The sequence below is a fragment of the Pipistrellus hanaki genome, assembly GCF_964339955.1.
Source record: "Pipistrellus hanaki genome assembly, chromosome: 14".
Taxonomy (NCBI): Eukaryota; Metazoa; Chordata; class Mammalia; order Chiroptera; family Vespertilionidae; genus Pipistrellus; species Pipistrellus hanaki.
In genome coordinates, this window is record NC_140516.1 from 36,499,846 (window position 1) to 36,527,053 (window position 27,208).

The window sequence follows — 27,208 nt, forward strand, 5'->3', positions numbered from 1 at the left end:
GCCTAGAGGGTGTTCAGTCTGAGGCCAAAGCACAGCTTTATTTCCCCTACAAAATTGATTAAGCTTGGGGTGATAACCAGTAATTCTTTCAGCTCCATACTGTTTTACAATTTGAACAGACCCTTTGATGGAGAAATTTTTTTTGGTTTGACTTGGAGAAGAAATAGAATTAAGATGTGATTTCATTTTGCTAGAATCCCATCACACAGTTTAACCTTTAACCTGTATAGTATATTGGAAGAATGCTTTGTAAATGTTTCAGGAAGACCACCTTTTTCTTAATTGAAGACACTGTGGGTACTTCTGCTGGCATTTCCCAGTTTGTCATGGTAATGAGGGATGAAACTAAATTAAATTCAAGAATAATTCAAAATTCTTTTTTCTTCTTAAATAGAAATTTTTACCTAGGTTGTTAGGGAGCAGAAATTGAATTTTTTTCTCTTCTCTCTATATTAGTGGTGCCAATATGAAAGGAAGAAAATGTGGACAGGAAAATTGGTAATAGATTAGAAGCAAGAAGCTGGATTACCCCTAAAATGGATAATCAGGCTCTAAGCACTGATGTTAACTGTTGTCTTCCTGGTTCCCCTGCTTTTCCAGGGTACTGAGTCTTCTGACAGCCTCCTGGTCAGTATAGTACTATGCTTATGTTACTGTCCTGGTGCTTTTCCTAATCATGGGCAGCTTCCTTGTTGTTGTTTTTTTGTTTTTGTTTCGTTTTTTATAGTGGCCACTTCAGACCTCACTCAGCTCCTGCTCTTTGTTCTGAAGCCTTGCTTTTCATTTCAGATTGGGGGAGGGGTCCAGGGAGCCTAATGTACCGGAGATGCCTCGGAAATTAGTGCCTTGGATGAATTCCTGGGCCTATTGATCCACCTGCGGTTTATGCATCCTGACATTCATAATCTCAGTAGGCTGCTGATGTTCCTGATTAATGGGTCCAGGGGCTGTCCATCCGTCACTTCACATTAATTACTGAAGAGGTGTTTTTCCAGTGATTTACCTGACAGTGGGCTGTGATAAATACCCCTAAGCAGAGTGGGCAGTGATTAATCATAGGGCCACACCCTCCCCCCACTTACCCTTCACCCTAACCACAGGCCAGCATTGGGACCTGATGAAAGAGTACCCCTCCCCAAAGCTATCTATCTTCATAATTGTTTGTGGATGCATATTCATTGGGGCATGGGACCTGGCAGATAGCATTCTAGAATTTGTGCCAAAGATGATGAAAAATAAATCTTCCCAGTAGCAAGATTAACTAATTTGCTTTTACATGGGGCAAAGAAGTATATATATAAAGCTGCCTTTCTGTTACTTTAAAGAAATCTGATAGAAGTATTGCCTACCTCTATGCATGAACTCAGTACCGTGATAGTTGCTCTGCAAGCTTGAAAGAGAGGAGAAAGCACGGTTTTTATCTTTGTGATATTTATAGTTTATTTAGGGAGAATCTGTGAACAAATAGGAGACATGAGAAAATATTTCACGGCACTAATATAATCATGGAAGGATTGGGATAGAACGCCGGGCTTCCATTTCTTACTTTGAGACCTTAGAAAATGAAATTTAAATATTTGAGTGTTTTGCATGTATCAGGCACTGTATTCAACTCTGGAAGTATAAAGATGAATGTGATTCAGTGGTAAATCTCAGGGAGTAAAAGTGTTGTGCTTTTGGATTTTTTCCCCCAAGCTATAAAGTAAGCTTTTCCAAGAAGTTATCTTAAATGAATTTAAAATTATTTTAAAATTTAAAGTGGTTTAAAATTAACTTTAAATAAAATTTCACATTAATTTTTTTCTCTGAATTGAGTACCTGTTGTGTTTCTGAGGATACAAAAAGCATTTGAGAACAGTATCTGCTGTTAAGAAACTATGTTATAGACTATGAGATGACATCTATAAATGAAACACTTAAACAGGAATATAAAATAGTATATAATGACAAATGAATACCAAAAGATAATGAATGCAAAAGAAATCACAGAAGGGTGAAATCAATGCCTTCAAATAGTTAAAGGAAAAAGCTGGATTTGAGAAGCCTTTTGTAGTGACTACGATTGTATAAACAGATAATTCAAAGAGGGCATTTCAGAAGTTGGCATGAACAGACTGAGAGGCCATCCGGTGCAGAATGGAGAATTTGTATCTGAGAGTGTTAGAAATATGACTAAAACAGTAGATGGACAACAAATTGTGAAGAACCTTGAATGCCAGATAAGCTTAGTTTATATCTTATAGATCCTGGTAAGTCATTAGGGTCTATGAGCAAGGAATTAGGAAAAAAGGTGTGTTTTAGAAAAAATATTATATGTAGACATATTTAATATCATTTGGACTTGCCAGAGTATTTTAGACTATTCAGAATAAAACTGTTAGGGTCACCGAAGAGGAACGCATGGGGCCAAAATGGTGAGGGATTACAAATTTATTCCATCATCCGCAAACCAGATGGGCTGAACCCCCAAATAGCGCCAGCACCTAGGGGCAGGAGTCAGGTTTTTAAAGCATTTATGGTGGGCTTTTTCTGGACAGAGTATTCTCTGTGCTGGTCTGGGGAGAGATAATGGTCTTAGCAAGTGGAATGTGGTCTAAGTGAAAGGGAATATCCGTTGTGAAGAGGCCTGGAGGTCATTTTCCCAGGAAAAGGTATGATTCAATGATTTGAATCATATAAAATCAGCTAACAAAAATTATCCAGATTAAAAATATAGTTTTATATATCTCTCTGAGTATATTGCAAAGAATTGTGTGGTTTACTTATATAGGGAATAGGAATAGAGTTGATAATTAAAGGAGACTAAGTTTTACAATCATTACTCATACAAAGTTGAATAAGTCATGAAAGTTTTAGGTAATGACTACGCAATTAAATTAGGGAAGACTGTAGTCCAAATTTTAAGAAAGAAATTGATCTTTAGTTTTACTAATGTAACTTCATTAAGCTGCACTAATTACTCACTGGCTTTGGATAGGTATATTTTAAAGCCAGTAATCAGAAATTAAAGAATCAGTGTTGTCAGTTGTATTTTGGTAGAAATTTCTAGGGAATGTGGATTTTTTTTTTTTTTTTTTTTTCATTTAGAGACTGAAGATATAATTTACATACTATAAGATTCACGTTTTTAAGGATACATATTATTTGAATGTTCACAAAAGCATAGTCATGTAACTCCTGTAGAATTAAAATACAGTACAGTTCCATCAATCCAAAAATTCATCTGTGCCCCTTTGTTGTCAATGCCTTACCCAAACCTAAGCTTCTGGCAATTATTGATATATTTTTTGTCCTTAAAGTTTTGCCTCTTCCACAATTTTAAGTAAATGGATTTGTATTTCTCTGGTGATAAATTATGTTAGCAGTTTTTTTATGTGCTTTGCCATCTTTATAACTTCTTTGATGAAGTATTGTTCAAATTGTTTGTTTTGGATATCGAGTTTTGAGAGTTTTATTATATACCAGAGGCCCAGTGCATGAAATTCATGCACTCAGGAGGAGGGGGTCCCTCAGCCCGGCCTGTGCCCTCTTGCAATCTGGGAGCCCTTGGGAGTGTGGGCCTAAACCATCAGATGGACATCCTTAGGGCTGCCATGGAGGCAGGAGAGGCTCCTGCCACTGCTGCTGTGCTGGTCAGTTGCGAGCCTGGCTTCTGGCTCAGCCGCACTCCCCCTGTGGGAGCACACTGACCACCAGGGGCAGCTCCAATATTGAGTGTCTGTCCCCTGAAGGTCAGTGTGCATCATAGCGACTGGTTGTTCTGCCATTTGGTCGATTTGTATATTAGACTTTAATTATATAGGATTCTGGATAAAAGTCTTATCACTTACGTGATTTGCAGATTATCTCCCATTTGTAGCTTTTTTTTTTTTTTTTTAATTCTCTTAAGCAGAAGTTTTGTGTTTTTAAAAAAAATCTTTATAGTTGAAAGTATTACATAGGTCTTCCTTTTTCTCCCATTAACCTCTTCCAGCCCACTCAGTTCCTCCCCTCACCCCCAGGCCCTCACCAACCCATTGTCTGTGTGCACAGGTTATGCGTATATGCATACAAGTTCATTGGTTGATCTCTTGCCACCTACCCTCCCCTGTCTTCACTCTGAGGTTCAGCAGTCTGTGCTTCTGTGCCTCTGGGTCTATTTTTGTTTATCATTTTATTTGATTCATTAGATTTCACATATGAGTGAGATCATGTGATACTTATCTTTGTCTGACTGGCTTATTTCACTTAGCATAATACAATACTCTCCAGGTCCATCCATGCTGTAAGAGCAGAAGTTTTTAAATTTGCTTAAGTCTTTAAATTTGTAAAAAATTTTAATGAATAATGCTTTTGGTGTTGTACCTAAGAAATCTTTACCTAACCCAAAGTCACAAAGATTTCCTCTTATATTTTCTTCTAGTAGTGTTATAACTTTAGGTCTTAAGTGTAAGTCTGTGATTCATTTTGATTTAATTTTTGTATCTAGTGTGAGATATGGATAGAGCAGTAAGAAGTGACAGGTAATGAAGAAACAGAAACAGTAAAAAGCAGGTACTGTGTGAAAAAATAGTAATTTGGAGGTTGTGATATAGTTGTGTATTGGTGAGAGCAACTTGTCACAGTATGCCTTGATGTGTCACTTTATACATGGCCAGTTTAGCAGTTTGAATAGAGCCATTTGCTCATTCTGCTTCCCATTAATGAATGTTTTCTTCATACCTTTGAGTAAGGTCTACATGAGGTCCTTTAAATCAGCAGTCACAACCAGTGGTTTGTGGACCACTGGTGGTTTGTGAGGCCCGAAAGGTTGGTGACTGCTGTTCTAAATAATACCTAGCTTAAAACCTCTTTTTTCTTCAGTCCAGGTATTTTAAAGAGGAAGTCTAGACTCCAGCTATAGGCCTAATATCACAAATTGTATTTATTCTGTTAATTTAAACTACAACATATCCTATATAATAAAAGTTTAATATGCTAAGTGTCCAGTCTGTTCAACCAATCAAAGCGTAATATGCTAATGATATTCTAAGGCCGCACAACTGCTTGCTATGACATGCACTGACCACATATAGTGCATATAGGAGACAGACAGTAGACAGGTTAACCAGTTGCTATGACATGTACTGATTACCATAGGGCAGATGCTCCAACTGGTAGGTTAGCTTGCTGATGGGGTCAGGCTGATCAGGACTGAGTGAGTCAGGCCAATATGCCCTGGAGCCTTCCCTCGGTCCCTCCCTGGCTGGCCAAGCACCCATGTCTCTTCCCGCCCCGATCATGCACCAGTGGGGTCCCTCGGCCTGTGCCCTTTCACAGTCCGGGACCCCTCAGGGGATGTCAGAGAGCCGGTTTCAGCCCAATCCCACAGGCCAGGTTGAAGGACTTCACTGGTGCACAAATTTGTGCACTGGGCCTCTAGTATTTTATAAACCTGGTTTGAATAGAAGTGAGAATAAACCTCCAAGTAGATGTAGGAATTATTTAGCATTTTTAAGCATGAAATATGTCATTGTATTAACTAATGCAAGTTCATTTATGGAAGAATGCATTAAGAAAACTATAGGCAAATCAGTTGTGGTTCATTAGCAGATTTTAAAATATGAAGCCATTTCTCTGCTGTTCAAGTACAATTTTTCATGTTACTACATTATACACAAGTACCTCTGTGATGTGCTAGATCAAGTATATGTTAAAGTGAAGCTCTTTTGCAGTGGAAAGACATTTCGTGGTTATTTGCAGAGTGCGCTTGACATTGGGAGTGAAGGACCTTGGAAGTGTGGAAATTGAGTATATTTCTAATTTTATTATTTTCTTAAAAACTCTTGGTTAGGTGGTTTAATCTTTTGATTTTTTTAAAAAAATTTCTCTTTTATTTTGTTCTGTAACGAAAATTCCAAGTCATTTAAAATAGAGAATTTTTTTTATTCCTGCTGTGAAAATTTCTGATGTTGAAATAATGCTGTTTTAGTATGTTTTTTAAACAAGCAAGAGAAACAACTTACTGAATAAACTCATTTAAATTATAAGAATCTAAAATTTTTTTAAATTAAAAATGAACTAGAGTAGATTTTTTTTAAAAAAAGAGCAGTATAAATATGTATTTTTTGGAACTTTTTTCAGTCACATGGATATGATTCTGAATGTACTGTGTCATGATGTGAAATATTTTTAATTGGAGTGCAAAAATTTTTGACAAAAAAACTGGCTTAGAAAGGATTCTGTGCTCATAGCAGATATATCTGACAAGCTTTTTATTAAAAAAAAAAAAAAGGTCTAGATGCATATGCAACAAAATGTAAATAATGATTATCTCTGTGAGGTGAGAATACAGATTTAATTAATACGTTTATTGTATAATGCTTTTGTGTTAGGAAAAATCCAAAAATCTTACTCTTTTGCGCTTTGCACTTTAATAAAGTTTTTTTTTCCTTAAAACTAGATTTCCTCTATTATAGACCTTTGAGCCATCCATTATCTTTAAAAATGGTAACCTGTTTAAAGAAATCTCTTTTTTTGGAGACTTCCACAGGTAGTAGCCCATAGTGACCCAAGATAAGGAACTTTGTAATCTGTTTTGTCATCAGAATACTGAGCATTTTATAAAAGTTTAAAGTGTATTTAACTGCTTCATTCACAAGATTGCACAGTACTCCACAAAGATACAGGCTAGCATTATTAAAGAAGCAGAATTTTTGTTCCTTAGACTGATTGGATTCAAATGACAGAAGAACTAATTTTGTACGGGCTTTAATGAATCCTAAACTTCACTAAGGCAAAAATAACTCTTAAAAAAAATGTTGAATACGTGAGCTTGATATATGTGTAAATCCTGAGGCTCAAAATGCCTTACCTGTCCTGAGGAGAATAATTGAGCAATTGAGAATATCATACTCTACTTACTACTCCCCTTGCATTTCTAATAAAATAGTATACAGCAGGAATTGGTAGAATTTCTAGTATTATAGTTGCTAATTTTTGTTCCAGTATTTGAAAGCAGTACTAAATATGCCTTTATTTTAGTTAACCTCCCCATCCTCTGCTTGCATTATCAGTTTCTCCCTCCCTATTATATCATTCTTTCTTACCTCAACTTGCTCTCTCATTCCAGTGAGATATTTGTCTCCCCAACCCCGCTGAAGCCCTTCCAATGTTACCAACAACCTCTGGCCTATCAAATTTAGTAAAAAAAAATTTCTGTTCTTTTAACATTTAATGCAAATGATTACTTTGCCTTTCAACAATATTTTCTTCATTTGGCTTCTGGGATGCTATCTATGCTTCCTTTCTTATTTTCCCTTGCAGGCCACATTTCCTCTTTGTGACCTTGAGGATTTAGTTTAACCACCAAGGCTCAATCCTCTTGGCCCTTTATCTTTGTTACTCCCTGGATGGCCCTGTTCCTTGGCTTGAATATTTATCTCCAATTTTTGCACCGCCACTTAGCTTTAAATTTGTCTATCTAGTTGTTACTTAACTGTACAGGATGTTCAGCAGGCATTCAAATTAAAGATGTCCAAATCACAATTTTTGATTGCTGTTTTCCCATTTCCTTTTCTAGTCTTCCCTATCTTGGTAAATGTAACTAACTGTGATCACTCAGGTTGATCAGACCAAAACTCTAAGTGACATGTCTCTTTCCTTCTTCACGTCCTATCAATATATAGTCCGTACACTAAGGTTTTGTTACCTTTGCTTTTCAGAATATATCATTAATCCAACCACTGTTTGTTACCTCCTTTGCTACTACACTAGACATGCAGCGTCTTTTAGTTTTTAGACTTCTTTATAGATTTTCCTCTTTCTACTCTTATCTCTTATAGTCAGTGTCTCACATTTTTGCTAGAATGATCTTCAGCAAAGGTTAGTCAGATCATGTTATTCTCTTACTGAAACCTGTCAGTGATTTCTCAGCACATTCACAATAAAAAAACGCTCTTGGGTTGGCCTTCAAGCCCTACTTATTCTGGCCCTTAGTTATCTTACTGACCTTTGTGTCCCTTTCTCTGCTGTCACTACATCTGTTTTCCTGTTATTTGTTAGACATTTCAAGCTTGTCCTGCCTCAGAACTTTGCACTTGCTCTTATTTTTTTCTAGAATTCTCTTTTCCCTAGATAATTTGTGTGACTCACTGACTCAATTCAAGTATCAGCTCAGGTATTAACTCAGAGTGCTCTTCTCCACTTTACCATATGGTCTTCCTTCTAAAATAGCCATACAACCCAGCATTTGGATCTCTTACCCTGCTCCATTGTACTCCATTGCCTTTATCATTATCAAACATTATGTGTTTACATATACGTTTGTTTATTTTTAGTCTCTGCCATTACAATGTAAGCTCCTTGATGCCAGAGACTGTTTTGTTCATTGCTGTGTTCACAATGCCTGAATGGCACTTGGCACATAATAATAAATGTTTGTGGAATGAATCAGTGAATGGGGTCCCAAATCTTAATTAGAGGTTGGGTGTATCACTTGTTGTGAAGTCTAAGTTGCCATGATTTAACATTTATTTGGTACCAAATGCAGTGCTATGGTATTGTAAATACAATGACAGAAAGTAACCCTACATTGAAGAACTTACTGTTTAGAAGGGAGCTGGACATGCAAACACATAACTGCAAAGCAATATGATAATGGCTTTAATAAAGGTATAGTAGTTATGTAAAGATCTATAATGGGTCCTTAGGACCATAATATATCAGGGGGCTTCAGTTACAAAGTTACAAGGAAGTAACCTTTAAGGTGAGAGTTTGAAGGGACATGTAGAGACTGTCAGGCAGGTACCCGACTGAGAAATTGTATGCCTTCAACCACAGAGGTATAAAAAGGCATTTTTTTTATGCTGCCAGGAGTTGGAATTGATGAAATACAAAATCTGAAATTAGGAGTGGCTGGGCAGATAGGCAGTTCTAGAGATGGCAGTGGAGCTAGGTCATAGGGGTCAAATATGCTATATAAGATTCTTTAAAGTTTGTACATGATAAAGAGCCACTGAAGAATTTTGAGCTAGGAAACGAGCAAATCTGATTTGTATTTTATAAAATCACTGGAAGCAGTGTAGAAGTACAATGAACAAGGCTTGGTAATTGATTGAAATGTCAGGGATAATGACTTCCAGGTTTCTGTTAGCGATACCATTCACCAAACTATGAAATTAAGGAAAAAAGAACTGTGAATCTTTCTGAGGGGATGGCTAGAATTTAAAAATATGTAATCTAGAAATCTATTGGTTTACTTGTGTCATGTAATATATTTTGTATATTACAGATAAATATAAACACACTAAATTTACTTTTCAGATGTTTTTACAGTGGATATTTAGGCTGCTGAACTGTTGAGGGATGTTGGTATCTCTTAGTTTTGCCAGTTTGTAAATAGACTAATGAGAATAAGAATTCTTTTGATAGTATACTGAAACAAAGGGAGTTGTTTTATTAATATGCATAGAAATAAATCTGAATCTGGGGCCTTCTACAGTTTTAAACATATATAAAAAGCCCTCTTTTCAGGAAAAAAAAGTTAAGTTAGAAGAAATGGTTCTAAATTTGTTAAGGGTAACTTTTACCACATAGGAATGTTGTCTAACATACCTTGTTTTCTGATTTGTGAAACATAAGCAGACTTCTTTTGGTGCTTTATTTTTTTTGGATCATTTTGAACATATGGAACATTAAAATGTTTGTGCAGAGATGAGCTTATCTATACCTTCAAGTTTTAGTTGATTTCTTGCTTTGGCATATTCCCTTGTGGTAAAAGTGGAAAAATCTGATAAAAGTGGAAAAATCTGCAATAGGCAAGACACAAGAGAAAAAGAAGACTGTTTATTCTTGTGGCACTAAGGATATGGCAAGATCTTAGACCAGCACTATCTCCTTAGAAATATAACACGGACCGCCGAAACCGGTTTGGCTCAATGGATAGAGCGTCGGCTTGGGGACTGAAGGGTCCTGGGTTCGATTCCGGTCGAGGGCATATACTTTGGTTATGGACATATCCCCAGTAGGGGGTGTGCAAGAGGCAGCTGGTCAGTGACTCTCTCTCTCATCGATGTTTCTAACTCTCTATCTTTCTCCCTTCCTCTCTGTACAAAATCAATAAAATATATTTTAAAATAAAAAAAAAGAAATAAAAAAAAAAAAGAAATATAACACGGACCATATATGTAGGCCACATATGTAATTTTAATTTCTCTATTAGCCACATAAAATTATAAAATAAACAAATGACATTAATTTTAATATGTTTTATGTGTCCCATTATATTAAAAATAGTACAATTTCAACATATTTAATATAAAAATATTAAATGGGGCATTTTACTTTTTTGGGGGGTATACCAAGTCTTTAAAATCTAGGAGTACTTTACATGCACAGCACATCTCAATTTAGACAGCCATTTTTCAAGTGCTCGGTTGCTATGTGTGGCTAGTGGCTAGTTTATTGGACAATGTAGTTCTAGATCATTCTTGACCAAAAAGTAGAGATTGTTTCAGCATTCTGCAACATTTAAAGGTGTCTTTCCAAAATCAAGTGATTTATGTACTGCTTGTTTTATTGTCCAGTCCAGAATATTAAAGACCTCACTCTTCATTTATCATTTTCCTGTTCATAGTGATTTTTGTCCAGTAAAGATCTGTTTATCAATTTCATTGCCTTTGCTTTCTCCTACATCAATTTATAGTAATGGCCTCTTAATCTAAAACAATAGCAGATCTTTACATTTTAATGATTTTTAAATTTAATTACAAAAATACTACATTTATGTTAACAAATTCAAGCAATAATGAGATATACAATAGCTATAAAAGTTAATAATTCTTAATTCTTTTCCCTCATTTTTTCTCTCTCTCAGAGAGTTTAGATAATAGCATTTCTTCCCTTAGGAATATATATTTATGAAAAAGTCTTGTTGAGAAAATTAGTGCTTTGAAAACACTTACTAGAGTGGACCTATTTAAAATGAAGACTAAAATTTTATAGTTATTCATGAAAAACTTAGTTTGTAATTACAGCTGCGCTAATCCTTAGAATTAACAAAGAATGATGCACCTTCTTGGTATAATTATTCCACTAAAATTATGTGATAGTCTGATAGCATCCTTAACTTTGATTTTCTTTTTCTTTTAGGGTTTAGCATATACTAGTAGACTAGCCTAGTGCATCAACTTTACCAAAACTATTGAGAGCATTCCTAGTTTCTCAAGAGATTTTTCTTAACTTTTGGCATTTTATTCCTTGATTTCTATTCTGTCATCATCCTTCTTGGGTTTTCCCTTCTTCAGTTGTTCACTGGTTTGATTCTGTCAGGTCCTTATTCCCCAAGGCTTTTGCTATGAGATGAACACTTCCTTCAATAGTATTTTCATAGGCTTCATGAAATCCTGCATTCTTTTCAAGTTTTGTATTTTCATTTCACAATTGAATTGCATTGTGTTTACTTCATATTATTGGATATTTACAACATTAGAGTGTTAGAAATTGATGGGCAAAGCCAGTACATAGTTGAAGTGGATGTTAGTGTCAAGTAGAAATGGATTCTGTAGGTAATCATGGCACATTCTGAATAGTACTATTGTATATTATAAGGGATTTTGGTTCCCTGTGCAAATTTGTAACTTAAGGAACTCAACTGCCTATTTAAATAATATCCAGTCTTATTAACACTTTTACAACGACTGGAAATTTTCTATGCATGCATTATTTTTTAAAAATTTATTTAGTGTGCCTATGAAATAAATTTATTATTGTCCTCATCTTTTTCTTTGAATAAACTAAGGCTTAGAGCAGTAAATTTTGCCACAATAAAGTTATTTGAGGTCAGAGCTAATCAAGGGGCCAGGATTCTAATCCCTGAATTACAGTCCTTACTTGACTGCATACTCATGTACATGCACATACTTTTTTATTTTATTGGCTTTTAGAGAGAATATGGGGGAGAGAGAGAAACATAGATGTGAGAGAGAAACATGGATCAGTTGCCTACAGCACATGTCCCAACCAGGGATTGAACCCGTACACTGGGTGTATGTGCCCTGACCAGGAATTGAGCATGCCACCTTTAGTATGTGGATGACGCACTAACTAACTGAACCATATCAGTGAGGATCATACACATATTTTTGTGTAAAATATATAGATTGGATTGTAAATTCTTTTCACTTAGCATTATGTTTTAGATATCCATCCACTGTATGAATGAGCCATAACTTTAGAAAATTACTCCTGTTTAGATTGTTTGCAGTTTTTAAAAAAGAAACATTGATGTGAGGATAAGCTGCCTCCTACACACCCCCACTCCCTTCAACTGGGGATCGAGTACAACATGGGCATGTGCCCTGACTGGGAATTGAACTGGCAATCTTTTGGTGCACTGGAGCACACTCAACCAACTGAGCCACACCAGCCAGGATGATTGTTTACAGTTTTTGTTTATTTTTTACTTTACTAAGGTTGCTGTTGTTGATAAGAGGCTTAGATTTAATAACCATGCGTGAAATAGGAATAGAGGTATTGGGTCTGGGACAGATGACTTGGAAACTGAGTTTTCCTACTAACGCCTTAAATCTCAAAGCATTGTACTCTCAATCTAAGGGTAGACTAGAAAAAAAGATTACTCAGTTACAGAAGAAATATAAGGAAGTTTGTCTGTTTTTATCTGGCTTCTGAGTGAAGGCGAAAGTTTCCTGAGATTTTGTAGCTATTGTTTTACTCTCATGTGAGTTTGAGTTTCATATTTTATCCTTATTGCATGGTCCAGAATACCTCAAAGTTAAAAATTAACATTAAGGCAGAGCCACTACATAGAAGAAAGCTTGTAGTCTGACTGTATGGAATACCCACTGATATTGCTCAAGTCCCTCTAATGTGGAGCACACTACTCAAAGTTATTTTTTAAAAAAATTTGACAATGCCTTAAGCAAAAGTTGGATACACAAGAGGCAGCAGAATTAAATTTTTAAGAATTTCAAAAGTAAAACTATTAAATAGTAAATACTTATAACAAAAATTAAATTAATTATAAAATACAAGGAGATCAGGGGCACTGGAGGGGACAAAATAGGACCTTAGTCATTAAAATTTAAAAACTGATTGGATAAGCTAAAATGCAGAATAGGCAAATCTGAAAAGAAAATTGGTGATATTGAAGATGAATTTAAGGATATTACCCTGAATGACTAGAAATGGTATAAGACTAATAGCAAAAATATTCAAATAGTGTTGCCCTAGTAGGAAACTAATAATATTAAACACATACTTAAACACATAGTAGACATTTGAGAACACCAAATTTTAAGATAATATGTTGAGAATCATCAGAGAAGAATGAGAGATATCTACAAAAAGCAATGACAATCTGACAAAACAGATTTTTTTAACAGTAACGATAGAAAAAATGTATTAAAAGATGGGAGCAGTGAAAATATATTTTTGGATGAAAACTAAGAGTACATATGGGAGAGATTGTGAAGTAAAAGCATTGTACTAGGAGACAGATACAAATAATGATTAACTTTAGATATTTAGACAAGTACTTAAATTAGAATGCTAAAAAAGTACTGTGATCAGCTTCTATATCAATATATTTGAAAACTCACATCAAAAGACATTTTCTAAAGCAATTTGTGAAACTGACTCAAAAAGAAGAAATTTCAATGGACCTTAACATTAAAGAAAGTAAATGATTATTAAACATTTTCAACAAAAATTACTATTCCCAGGCAGTGCTACAAATGACTTATACCAAACATTTAAGGAGAAGTAAGCCCAGACTTATACATAAATTCTTAACTTTATATAATGTGTCTTATAGTAACCTTGATAACCCAGTCACGTAATTCCCAGTACTAAGAAAGAAAACGATAGACTGATTTTACATGAATATTCAAGCAAAATCCTCAGTAAAGTATTGGCAAGTGAGCCAGGCAGGTTTTCTGACATTGGATATTCCACATTTTCCCAATGATTTGAAGTTCCACATTTATTTTTTTATTTTATTTTTAAAAAATATATTTTATTGATTTTGTACAGAGAGGAAGGGAGAGAGAGAGTTAGAAACATCGATGAGAGAGAGTCGTCGATCAGCTGCCTCTTGCACACCCCCTACTGGGGATATGCCCGTAACCAAGGTACATGCTCTTGACTGGAATCGAACCCGGGACCCTTCGGTCCCCAAGCCGATACTCTATCCATTGAGCCAAACTGGTCCCACACTGAAGTTCCACATTTATTATAAAATTAATTCCCATATAAATATGGATCAATTTTTAGTGGGGGAAAGTGTGTGTGTGTATATATATATATATATATATATATATATATATATATATATATATATGCTTCATCTGTCCTCTTGAATTGAAAATTTAACTGTTGAACCTTGCATTCAGGATGTTTGCGTTGGTATTTTAATATATACTTTATATACATATCTTTCTATTGCATAATTTTGCAAGTCATTTGAAGGGATGTCAGTGTCAGAACTCTGTATACCTCATTTGAAACATTTCATTATTCTATAGAATATTTTATAGTTCAAACAAATGTAAGTTGAAAATAGATTTCCACAAAATGTTTTCCTCTCCTGCCTTCACATACATGTTTATTAACATATATGAATTGATTATGCCTTGCCTCCTTCCCAAAGGAATTTGAGATGGCTTTAAAAAGGGACAGAGAAATAAATATTACCAGCCATCTGGGATGGATTAATTATTGTGTTTGAATTCCAAACTTAAATTTTGTGTTTTTTGGAAAATAGCAGAAAGAGACACGTTATGCTCTGTCTGTTATAGGGGCTTAGAACTTTGAGAGACATGCAAGCTTTTTCTTTTCTTTTTACAGTGGGACATTGAATAATGTGATAATTACTTTCATCTTCCATTTGCTAAGTTAGAAAATATTATTCAGGTATATTAAACAACTATGAAAGTTAAGATTCTAACATTGAGTCTAATTCAGGGGATCTTAGTTTTCTGAGGTGAGGTAAGATACACGATTTACTTTTGCTTTCTGAAAAAATAGGTTGACTAGTAAATGTGAAGGGACTTGTAGAGTTGGAAAATCATCATTGTGCAACTATCATAGTAAGTTTAAGATCAGGTTAAAATCATTAGTGGATGTAAAATCTAGGGAAATTTTGATGAGCAGGATATTTATATGCTTTTTAAGTGTTACCCCACAGACTGCTTATTAATTGCAAGGGAAGAAATACATAGTAATCATACAGTAGAGAAATTGGACAGTATCTTAACCAGGTGATCTAAGTTAATATCACTGAAGGAGAGATGGAAATCACATGCCTCCAGATAAGATGCCTTGAGAAGGACACATGATCACTTATGTACTATTTGGCTAAGAATGTATAATGTCAATCTAATCATTAGGAAACGGCAAGTCGACATTAAATGAGGGATGTTTAATTTAAAAAAGGGGGAAAGGTGGAGCTAGTCTTATAAAATGTCAATGTCATAAAAGACAATGAAGAGCTATGGAAACTTTCTAGCATGTAGGAGGCTAAATAGACATGGTAACTAAAAGTATTGCCTGATTCTATACTGGGTCTGGTATTGGAGAGGGAAATATGCTATAAAGGAAATGACAGAATCAACTGACAAGATTGGAATATTTATGTTAGATTTGATAAAGGTATCAATGTTAAATTTGCTTACATTTATAATGAGTAATTATGTAAGAATATGCTTACTTATAGGAAATACACTGTGAAATGTTTAGGGGTAGAGGGGCATGATGTCTGTAATTTATCCTCAAAAGTTTCAGGGAAAAAAATAAATACGTGTGCGTGCTTGCGTGCATGTGTGTGTGTGTAGGAAGGAAGAGACAAGAAAAGGGGAGGGAACATGTATGATTGCAAAAAATGGTAAAACAAGTGGGGCATAAAATGTTAACAATAGATAAATATGGATAAAGGTATACAGGTGCTCGTTGTGGCATTTTTACTTTTATAACTTATCTATAAATTAGAAATTATTTCCAAATAAAGAGTTAAGACAAATATATGGTTTAGTTTTATGATGCATTCTAATGAAGTAACAAAGTCATAGAGCTCAGAGATTTTGTTCTGGAAGAATGAATAGTTAACCTACCCATTCAGCAGTTTCTCTCAAATATCAGATGTCTCAAGTGAACTTTGATAAGTACTGGATCAAATCAATTCATGGTTGAATTATTCATCGAGTGCCTTAAGTATCAGTATTCCCTATTGTTGATTGAAGAGGGATCTCTATGTTTTAGATACCAAATATGGACAGTGTTGACATTCTGTTATGGATTTGACTAATTCACTTTCTCAGGGAGATGGATCAGAGAGATACTTAAAGGAAGCTACTCTATAAGAATTTGAAACTGTAGAAACAATTGGACAGGTGCTCATATATGATTTCAGTGTTTCAGAGTATAGTTAGAAAAAAATGATTTGCCCTGAAATATTTTAAGGTGTATGTTAGCAATTAACTGCCCACTATCATAAAGGAATCTGAATTTTTATCCCCTTTAGAAAATGTAATTTTGAAAAGAACTGCATGCTGATGACTAATCCAGGATAAATTAGCTGCAAAATACACCCTAAATAACTGATTCTCCTCTCCAGATAAGAAGCAAATGGAACTGATAAAACCACTTAAAACATTGTGAATAAGTTAAAACTTTTTTAAAAGAGAGAAAGAGCCTGGCTGGTATTGTTCAGTGGTTGAGTGTCGACCTGTGAACCCAGGAGGTCAGGGTTCAATTCCAGTCAGGGCATATGCCTGATTGGATGGTTTGCTGGCTACAAATGCAAAAATAGAAAATCCACGAAGATTGGTGGGCTACATAATTAAGACATCAAAAGAGAAAAGGGACAAGCAGACCACTCAGGACACTTTATAATCAGGGTCATGGTATATACCTGGAGTGAAAAGAAAATACGTAGCATGTGTCATGAGAGCAGAGCTCCTTTACTGAGGAAGTTATCTGAATCAGATGAAGTTTTAGGGATCTGGAATAGAGTGGACAGGATTTGTTAGCCTTTCTTTTCATCTTATCTCTTTCCTTTGAAATGTATGTGGTGAAATATTAACAATGGGTGCTTCAGAGTGTGTATGGTGGTTGTTTTGCTACAGATAGCACCTCCTTATTTACTTTTTTCTGAACAACCTAAAACTTCACTTTTTTGAATATTAAAAGAATAACTCAATATGAAATTGTCAAGCACATTTATTTATATTTTATTGGTAGGTGAAGGTTTATTTAACTTTTGTTAAATATTTCCCCCTTTTAAATTCCATTGAGCAACCATGGTGGAGGTTGTCAGGAAGTTACTAGTGTGAGTTGTCTCATCTCATTCTTTGGCCTCCACCCTTCTTCATTCTACCCAGACCTGCTTTATTGCTGCTGGAAAGAAGAGCAATTTATAATAAGTTACTATATTAAATGGTATTAATAGAATAATGGCTTTCTCTCTCCCACTACCTATTTCTTCCTAAAAATCATAGTTCAGAAGCAGTTCCTGATTAGTCATCTTTTTTTTCTAGCCCACATTCACATTACTCACATTCAGTTATTACTCTTAAAAATTATACTTACATATATGTAATATTTATGTTGAGCCAATATATTTTTAGGTTTCCTCCTTGAGTATACTTTTCAATGTAAATTATGACCGCCTAGAATATGGAGATGGTTGTGTTTTATGAGTACTTGATAAATGAAAATCACTGTTCAGATAATTTGTTTTAATTCAGCCTAAGATAAGGCTACTTGTTTAAAAAATAGAGAGCACTTGGAAGGTAGAGGTAAAAGATTTGGGGAATATGAAGAAAGAGGGTATATGGATAGTTATGGGCAGTTTTGGAATTTTATTAGTTGCTTATGTGATTGTATTAATTATTTTATGGCAGGTTTTCTTTTAACTTGAGGGTTTCTATAGGATGGATTAGTAGGACCTCTACTTTTAAAAAATCTCTTGGTTTAATACATTGTAATTTGTTTTTTGTAATTAAATCATTTTATTTCTTGCAGATTGAAGTGGTGCCATGCAGCAAGAAGCAGTGAGATGCAGAGTTCGAACCAGAAGGCCTGACATGGCATTTTATGTACCTAAAGCTCGAAGGGGTGTAGAACTCCTCAAAACAGGGGATGAGGAAAAAAGCTGTGGTTCACCTAATTCTGTGGTGGAAGAAGAACAAAAAAATTGTCCCTCCCAAAAGGAGATCTTTAGAGAAAAACCTAAGACTCAAAGATTAAATATTTATTCTGATAAAAAGGAGCACAATCGAAAGGAAGGAAAGAAATCTTCAACAAAATTAAGAAAAGACACGTACCTTCAAGAAAACAATGAGGTTAGGATTTGTACTAAGAGAGGAGCCACAGAATCCAAAGAAATACTATCCCAAGGACATCAGCAAGGAGTCCTCAATTCTGGCACTGTACCTACTATACCTTTACAAAGACATTTTAAACCAAAGAAGGCGGAGGTTGAAACCACAGATGTGACAGGACATGAGAGGTTGCCTCTATCTCAGTCTTGTTCAGAAATCTGTGAGGCTCCAATTTTAAACAAACCATTCCAAAATGTGGAATTCCGTGATTTCAGTAGGCTTGAACTAAGTGGGGAAACATGTGAAAACAGAGATTTAGAAAGCAGAATTGAAACAAATGCCAATGTTGTAGAAATACAGTATCAGTTTCCTGGAGCTTTAAGTTGTGTTTTGAGACCAGAGAGTATGATCGGACCAGTACAACTAAGCTCTGATTCTGAAATTGTGCAACAAGGCATGCAAACATCAGGTGGAATGTTGAAGCTCAGCAGTGGAGGCATCACCACCGTTCCTGTTCCTGGAAGTCTAGATGGTGTCACTGACCAACCTTGTGTAGACTTTGAAGCTGAGAATGTTGGTGACATAGCCAATAGTGTAGATTTCATCTTGGGTCAGAAAGGTATAAATTCCGTTCCTGAGACAACGGGTCACATCTCTCATAAAATGACTTCAGTCAACACATTAGAGAGCACAGATGGCATTTTTGATCCAACGATGATTAGAGAGTGTGAGGAGAATGACAACACTGCTGATGAGTTATGCATAAAGTATGAGCCTTCTGATACAGCTGCTCTTGCTCATGAAACAGATACAGGTAATGGACTTAAGAGTGTAGATGACATTACAAATAAGTCATGTATGATGGACATTACAGATACCATGTCTGATCAAGTAACTGTAGACAGCCCTTGTGTCGTTGCAGTTAGAATAGCTGGTGAAGCCTATAGCAACACAAGTAGTTTCTCAGAATATTTAGAAATGAGTACAGATACAACCCCTTTTCATGTAGCTAGAGGTGGGAATGACACTGAAAATTTCAGCAACCTCACTGCTTGCTCAGATATTTACGCTGAGAGTATTTCATGTAATTTCACAGAGTCAACAGGAAAGTTGACAGAAAGCTCATCAGATTGTGCTTCATCCTTGCCTATAAAGAAGATTGCTGGTGGTAATTGTAACATCTCTTTGGACTCTGAACTCAGTATGTTAAATGGGACAAAAGTACTTTCAGATAGTGCCTTGGACAATGATCTAGATTGTATTAATGATATAACAGAAGCATTGCATGAACTGAAAACTGAAGAGTTTAAAACAAAAGAGGAAGATGACTCAGAGAATATAGAATTTGGTATATCCTTTCCTAGTATAGAATCAGTTTCTGTAGAGACATCTATGGAACCGAAAACAATAGAAACTTCTCACATGGAGGAAAGTACAGCTACTGAGGAGAGCTGGGAGTCCATGTTTAATGATGATGGTGACTGCCTGGATCCACGTCTTCTACAAGAGGTATGTTTACTGGAAATTGCCTGATGCTTTTATAATTTGTAGATTCATAGAACTTGGGATTTTGGAGACATTTGTGCACATTCATTGATTTATCTCCAATGTAAGGGTTCCTGCAAAACACATAGGACTATAGACTGAGAAAAGACTACATGGTAGATCTTAAAAAGAAAAAAAATGCAGAATTGAGTGATACTTAAAATAGCCAAGTCCTGAGTGATTTAGTGAATAGATTAAAGATGAATTTAATGGATACTGGTTATCTGTTGAGGAATACAAAGGGAAACTTCTCAAAGGGGCTCTTCTGTGTTGACAATATTTTACACAGGCCTATTTGAGGGGAGGAGGATAGTTTATTATTGTTTATTTTTCCAGTAGATGTTCAGATGTTTTTAGACACTGTAGAGTGAAAGAATTAGAGAAAGGAAGAGTAAAATAAAGGACGGTATGATTGTTTTTTAAAGAATTTATTTTGAGTTAAAGAATGATTTTTGAGTCTATATAGAAGATATAAGTGATAATTACATGATGCCTAGATAAGAGTTCATAAATACAAAATGTTAGATTTTTTTTTTTAAGGCATCTTACAAATTATTTAGTTCAATATTTTCATTTTCTTAATTTAGACAACATTTAAATTAACATAAATACAAACCACTCCCCTTTCATTCCTTATAGTAGTGAGTTCACATAACCTTTACCTGAAATGAAAAAAATTATTTCCCTATAAAATCCCCAATTTCATAAGTGAAAAAATTGAAGCTTAGTGATCATACCGTTAATAAAGGGAGAATTAGGATTCCATCCTAATTCTATCTTACTCCAGTGTTTATATTCTTTTTACCAGACCACTTCCTCACCTATAAATGGAGTTTTGTTTGAGTGATTCCAAAGAGCCTTTTAAATACTGATGAGTCTTTTGTTTCTGAGAGTTAAACCAGAAGTACAGAAAAATAATCACACGCATGTGAAAGAGACACATGATACTGAAAAGGTCAGCCCATTGTACAGAATTGACTTTCCAATACCAACCAATTTTTACTCACTCTTAGAATGTGTTTGCATGCACACCTATTGCATGCACTTCTGTTAGCACTTATTATGGTCAATCAGCAAACATTATAATTTAAACATTTCTTAGAAAGAAATATAGAGCAGAAAGTATCTATGAATGGGCATTCATAAACCCCTTGAAATTGCATGAAAATTTTTATAGGTGTAATTTTTCTTAGCTTTCATCATATTCTCAAAGACAGTGGTCCCCATAATATGGTCCCTGGATCAGCAGCATGAGCATCACTTGGAAAATGGTTAGAAATGTAAACTCTTTAGCCCATCAAGTGATTCTGATGCACATAAAATGAGAACCACTGCTCAAAGGTAATACAGAAACTTAAATGTATTTCAGAAAGTGAGTGTGGTAACTAGAAATTACTGTTAGCCCATAATTAGGAAAAACACTATTCAGAGATTTTAGAATCAAATTGGGTTCAGAAATACCAATAATGGGGGAGTTTGAGTGAATATAGAGAAGTTTTTAAGGATCCAAACATTGGAAAATGATCTTAGTCTGAGAAAGGAAGCAGCATTCATAGGAGTTGGGGAAGGGAATAACTGAGTGGGTAGAGAACATAGGTACACATAGAGAAAGGACAGCTTCCTACAAAAGAAGGGCATGGCACACAAAGCCTTTAACACATGGTAGGACTCATTAAATAGTCACTGAATGGATGTAGGTTATAGGGGAGAATTAGAGATCTCTTCCTTTTTAAGGTAGCCTCCAGGTGCTTTCAAAACATAATTGTTGCCTGGCTGGTATAGCCTAATGGTTGAGTGTCAACCTATGAACCAGGAGGTCATGGGTTTGATTCCCAGTCAGGGCACATGCCTGAGTTGTGGGCTCCATCCCTAGTGGAGGGCAGGGAGTTGCTAGAGGTAGGCAAACAATGATTCTCTCTCATTGATGTTTCTGTCTCTCCTCTCTTCCTCTCTGAAATCAATTAAAAAACAAACAACATAATTGCTGCTTGAACTTGGATTCTCTGTGGTAGCTTATGGATATGGTTTTGTATCGAGGGGGCAGGGCAGTCAGGTGGGGTAACAGTTTTTCAGGTCTTAACACTGTTTAGAATAGGTGCAAAAGAATGTAGGTAACTACTTAGTATTTTTGAGGAGCATAGTACTATAGCCTGAGAGGACACTAGTATGTCCTAAAGCTGGGAATGGCAGGAAAATGGAGTATGTAGTTATTTTAAACCAAAGACAGCCAGTGCCTGGGTGTTGTGTTTGGGTATCTTCTGAGGTGCTTGGTAGGAAGTGGATCTATGTTGAGAGATGAGGATGGATGAGAACAAAAAAGGAGGAGATGGAGAAATGAATTGAGAATGTTAAAACAGATCTAACTTTAAACTTTGGTCTCCTGTGCTTTGGGTTTTAGAAGATGTAATAAAAATAATGTTATTAAAAGATGTCACAAATCCAGTGACATTAATAGTCCTTTGGCTACTATTATACTTAATTTATTATTTGTATTACTCCAAACATACTTTATTAAAGATTAAACCAGAATGTTTCCCTACCTTGAAAACTTTCCAACCAAAGATGTTTGGCTCTTTTCCCAGCTGGCCTATTTCTTTGTTGACAATGGCTAAACATATGGAGGTTTTTCTAATACTTGTAATAGGCAGGAAAGTATGCAGTAGTGTAGGGTGTGGCAGCCATTGGCACGTGAAGCAGTTTCCTGTGATGTTTGGACCTCTAAAATTGCCTGAGGAAGGTAGAGAGCATAGCTAGGCCATTATTGAGCTCCCAGAATTGCAACTCTTGATGAGTCTCTGTAGATCACACTAAATCTTCTAAAGCTCAGAGACTTAAGTTGATAATTTATATAGAAAAGAATATTGGCATGACCTCTTTTAACCTTCTGAGTGTTGGTACAAGAACAAAGGAATTGTTGTCTAAATAAAACTTCCTTAGCTCCTGTGCCTCTCTCTACTGATCGGCAAACTTATTGGTAGGAGGGTTAGTATCTTTTATTAGTTCTAGCTCATGTTAACAGACATATATTTGATTTGTTTTTGTTTTTTTTAAGCCTCACCCGGGGAGTGAAGATATTTTTTCTGTTTTAGTTTTCTTGATTGTCCTGGAGTCTCTATTTATGTTCATGTTTAGGGAGAGTGGAAGGGGGTGGGGAGAGAGAGGGGAGAGAAAAACATCGATGCTAAGGCAAATCAATTGGTTGCCTCCTGCACATGCCTCGATGAGGAGTGGGGATTGAATTTGCAACCCAGGTATGTGTCCTTGACCGGGAACTTAACTTATAGGCTTTATATCTATTGTTCCATGAAATATAGACTAAGAAATGTATGTTTTGATATTATTAACACTGCTATTTAATCAGTTCTAGAAGCCAAAATGCTTAATAGTTAGCTTAGAAATGGGATATAATTATACAAAATCAATTTTTCGGACTAGGTTATAGCAAAGGACCTTAATCATATTTTCTTGCCAGATTACCCTCTTTTCCTTTCTCTTTCTAATCACTTCTCAGTATTTATATTTCGGAGGTATTTTTATAGTCATGCATTGTTTATCTTTACCTTTCACAATGCATTATTTAGCCCCAGTTTGTAAATTCATGGGTGCTTTGTTGTTGTTTTTTTGTAGAGTAGCTCTGAAAGTCAATGCCAGAAATCCAAAAATGAAATGAAAGAAACAATTTTAATTACAATAGGATAAAAATATTTAGAATTAAAATTAACAAAAGACATATAAAACTTGTACTTTGAAAATTGCAAAATGTTGGAAGAAATTAAAGTAGACCTTAATAATGGAAGGACATCACATGTTCATCTCTGATTAATAAAATTAAGGTAGTTCCCAAATTCATATGGACCCAGGATAACCAAAGTGATTTTGAAACAGAAGAACAAAGTAGAAAGACTCAAACAGAAGAACAAAGTAGAAAGACTCAAACTTCCTGATTTCATAGCTATTTTAATAAAACTATAGTAATCAAGACAGTGTGGCACCTGTTTTAAGGGTGGACTTGCAAGTGATTTAAGATTCCCTTTGTTTCTGGGGCTCTGAGTTATTAAACTGATATACCAGCCCACTCTAGGCTTTTAAGACTTCGTTAAAGTTTAGCTAATAATCTTCTTGCTCACTTGTGTGGTGGCTGCTTCTTCCCATGATATGTCAAAGGCCAACGGTTTATATGTTGTTTCTCTTTGGAGGGATTTGTCATTCTGTGGACTTTAGTTTTCTTGGTTGTCTTGGAGTCTCAACTGTCTGTTGAGTGAATTATGATTTTATAGATCAGCTGCTCTTATTGTTATGGTGAGAAAAATACTCTCTTTGTATTTTCTGCATCCTAAAAGTAGAAATAGCCCTGGCTGGTTTGGTCAGTGGTTAGAGCACATGTGTCAAACACAAGGCCCGCGGGCCAAATCCAGCCCGCCAGGCCTTGCAATGTGGCCTGCACCGCGCTGTCATCACTGCACTCCGCTGTCAGTTTATGACATTGTCAGTTTATGACTGTTCAGTAAACCATTCGGCCCGCGATTTAGGCTGGATTTTAGATTTTGGCCCCTTCTCTGATTGAGTTCGACACCCCTAGGTTAGAGTGTTGGCCTGAGGACCAAGGGTCGTGGGTTCAAATCTCGGTCAAGGGCACCTACTTCAGTTGCAGGTTCATCCCTGCCCAGGTAGGGCGTGTGCAGGAGGCAACCAGTCGATATGCCTCTCTCACATGGTTCTTTCTTTCTCCCTCTGTTTTTCCTTCCCTCCTTCCCTCTTTTTCTCATTCCTTCCTCCCTGCCTCCTACTCTCTCTAAAATACAATGGAAAAAAATATCCTCAGGTGAGGATTAAGAACAAAAACAAAAACAAAAAACAGTGGGAATAGTTTGGCCTGCAATAGATTCAGCACTCAGTTAAATTTTGTTTAAAGAAGGTTGAATTCATTGAATATTTAGGTGCCATATAGTATGTTAAGCACTTTACTGCATCATTTCATTTAATCCCCACAGCTGTCTCTGAGGTATAAATATTACTATTATTCCCATTTTTTAAGATGTAAAACTGAAGCCTAGTGGAGAAACGGAACTAGAGGCACTTCAATAAATAAACATTTTTGTTTGTTTTACTTAAATCACCTTTCCCCTTTCTTCCCTCCTCAATAAAATTCTTGAATCCATTTTTTACTTCTCTAAGGAAAGGAAGTATAGTCCTGGCATTGAGAGCTCTCATTTTCTCATTTGATGGGAAAAGGGGCATGGTATAATAGAGGGAAAGCTTGAAGGGATCTAGTTGGGCTTTTAATTAACAAAAAGACACTGTAAAGGCTTTGGGTGGTCAGTATCAGCATCTAGGTACTATAAAAAGTGAATGACAAAAAGGCTTTGTTGCCACTTTCTATTTTTCCCTTTCCCTTCTGTTTCTAGTGTAAAATAGTCAATAGCCTTTAGTTTTTTCATAGGATAGTAGAATTTTAAGGTTTTTTTTTTTTTTTTTTTTTTAAGAAAACAGCCAAATTTAATATGTACATATATATGGGAACTTTGCATATATGAGTCAGAGACCCCAAATGCATGCGAGGTTCCTAGAATGCTTAAATGTATATATATTTTTTTACTATTAATTTCTTTACTAACCTGCTATGTGACAATTATTTTAAGTAGTTCTCATGCTAGGGACCTTAATTATAATTACTTGTACCACTTAAATTTGCCTTAACAAATTCCTTTGTAAGCTAAGTTCAACAAAAGGTGGACTAACAAAGTGTTTTTATTCTTAAATTTTTGTTTTTGTTTGCTTCCAAAAGAAACACTATGAGATGAGTCTGATCAGTAAGCTCAAATAATACAAACTTTATTAATTGATCTCCTCAGCTATTTTCTGAAATTCATTTTCCACGATGTGCCATTGGTAACTAACCACATTAATCATTCCACATTTTTTCACACAATAGTTGATAGATGCAAGTTAGGTTTCATGCATTGCCTGTCTTTGCTAGAAATTCAATACCTTTTCAAGTATTTCATATGTATAATATAAACTCGGTGATAGAACCCTGGTCATTGTATTTATGAACAGCATTAATACAGAGACAATGTTAAAGGTTAGGTATTAGGAACACAGAGACTAGGAGAAAGATTATTTGGGAAGAATCCTATATAATAAAAACCTAATATGCAAATTGACTGATGACAGAATGACTGGTCACTATGATGCGCATTGACATCAGGAGGCAGATGCTCAATGCAGGAGCTGCCCCCTGCTGGTCAGTGTGCTCCCACAGGGGGAGTGCCACTCAGCCAGAAGCCAGGCTCATGGCTGGTGAGCACAGTGGCAGTGGTGGGAGACTCTCCCACCTCTGTGGCAGCGCTAAGGGAGTGTGCAGGCTGGAAGGAGCAAGGGGTCCTGGACTGTGAGAGGGATCTCCAACTGCCGGCTTAGGCCCCATGGCCTATGCTGGTAGGCGGACATCCCCCGAGGGGTCATGGGCTGCAAGAGGTCGCAGGCTGGGCTGAGACACACACACACACACACACACACACAGAGACACACACACACACACACACGTGCATGAATTTTGTGCACCAGGCCTCTACTATTATATAATGATCTGACTTGATGTGGCTAACTAATATGCTTCTTCTTAGTTGTCAGGGAATATGAAGGATACAAATAGGATCCAGGAACCTAGATTTGATTATTATAATAATGAAGTTCCTGATATTGACCTCAGTGATTGTGAATTCCCACATGTCATTGAAATTTATGACTTCCCTCGAGAATTTCGTACTGAAGACCTCCTACGGGTTTTCTGCAGTTATCAGTAAGTATTGCAAATGGGGGGATGTTAGGGAAAGTGGGATGAAGTTTTCTTTAAAATGTCTTCTGGCCGAAACCGGTTTGGCTCAGTGGTAGAGCGTCGGTCTGTGGACTGAAAGGTCCTGGATTCCATTCCGGTCAAGGGCGTATACTTTGGTTGCGGGCACATCCCCGGTAGGGGGTGTGCAAGAGGCAGCTGGTCGATGTTTCTCTCTCATAGACTTTCTAGCTCTCTATCTCTCTCCCTTCCTCCTCTCTGTAAAATATCAATAAAATATATTTTTTAAAAATAAATAAATAAAATAAATTGTCTTCTGAAAAATTATCTCTTATGTTTTCATATTCCCTGTTGTTAACTTTAGCATCAAGTTTACTTACTGTCTTTTCCAAGTCCATTAGAAATGTTCTGTATTAAACCACTCTTCTTCTAAATCCTTAGAAATGCCAAATAGTCTTTCCAGACACCATTTTAGCATTTAGGAAGACCAATATTAATGATGACTTCTAAGTCTGTCTTCATAGTGTATTTAGTTCATTTTAAATTTTTTGTAATCATTGATATATTGTTG

General features: G+C 35.8%; 1 protein-coding gene across 7 annotated transcripts in view; it reads left to right on the plus strand.

Annotated features, from left to right (window-relative positions):
* Positions 1-27,208, plus strand: part of R3HCC1L (R3H domain and coiled-coil containing 1 like) — a 64,060-nt gene that overhangs the window by 23,914 nt on the left and 12,938 nt on the right. For all 7 annotated transcript variants that reach the window (XM_084904075.1, XM_084904070.1, XM_084904071.1 and 4 more), the window contains 2 exons: positions 17,998-19,805; positions 26,468-26,643. In XM_084904075.1, coding sequence (XP_084760201.1) covers positions 18,012-19,805; positions 26,468-26,643 — 1,970 coding nt within the window. In that variant the 5' untranslated portion in view covers positions 17,998-18,011. The remainder of the gene's footprint in view (positions 1-17,997; positions 19,806-26,467; positions 26,644-27,208) is intronic.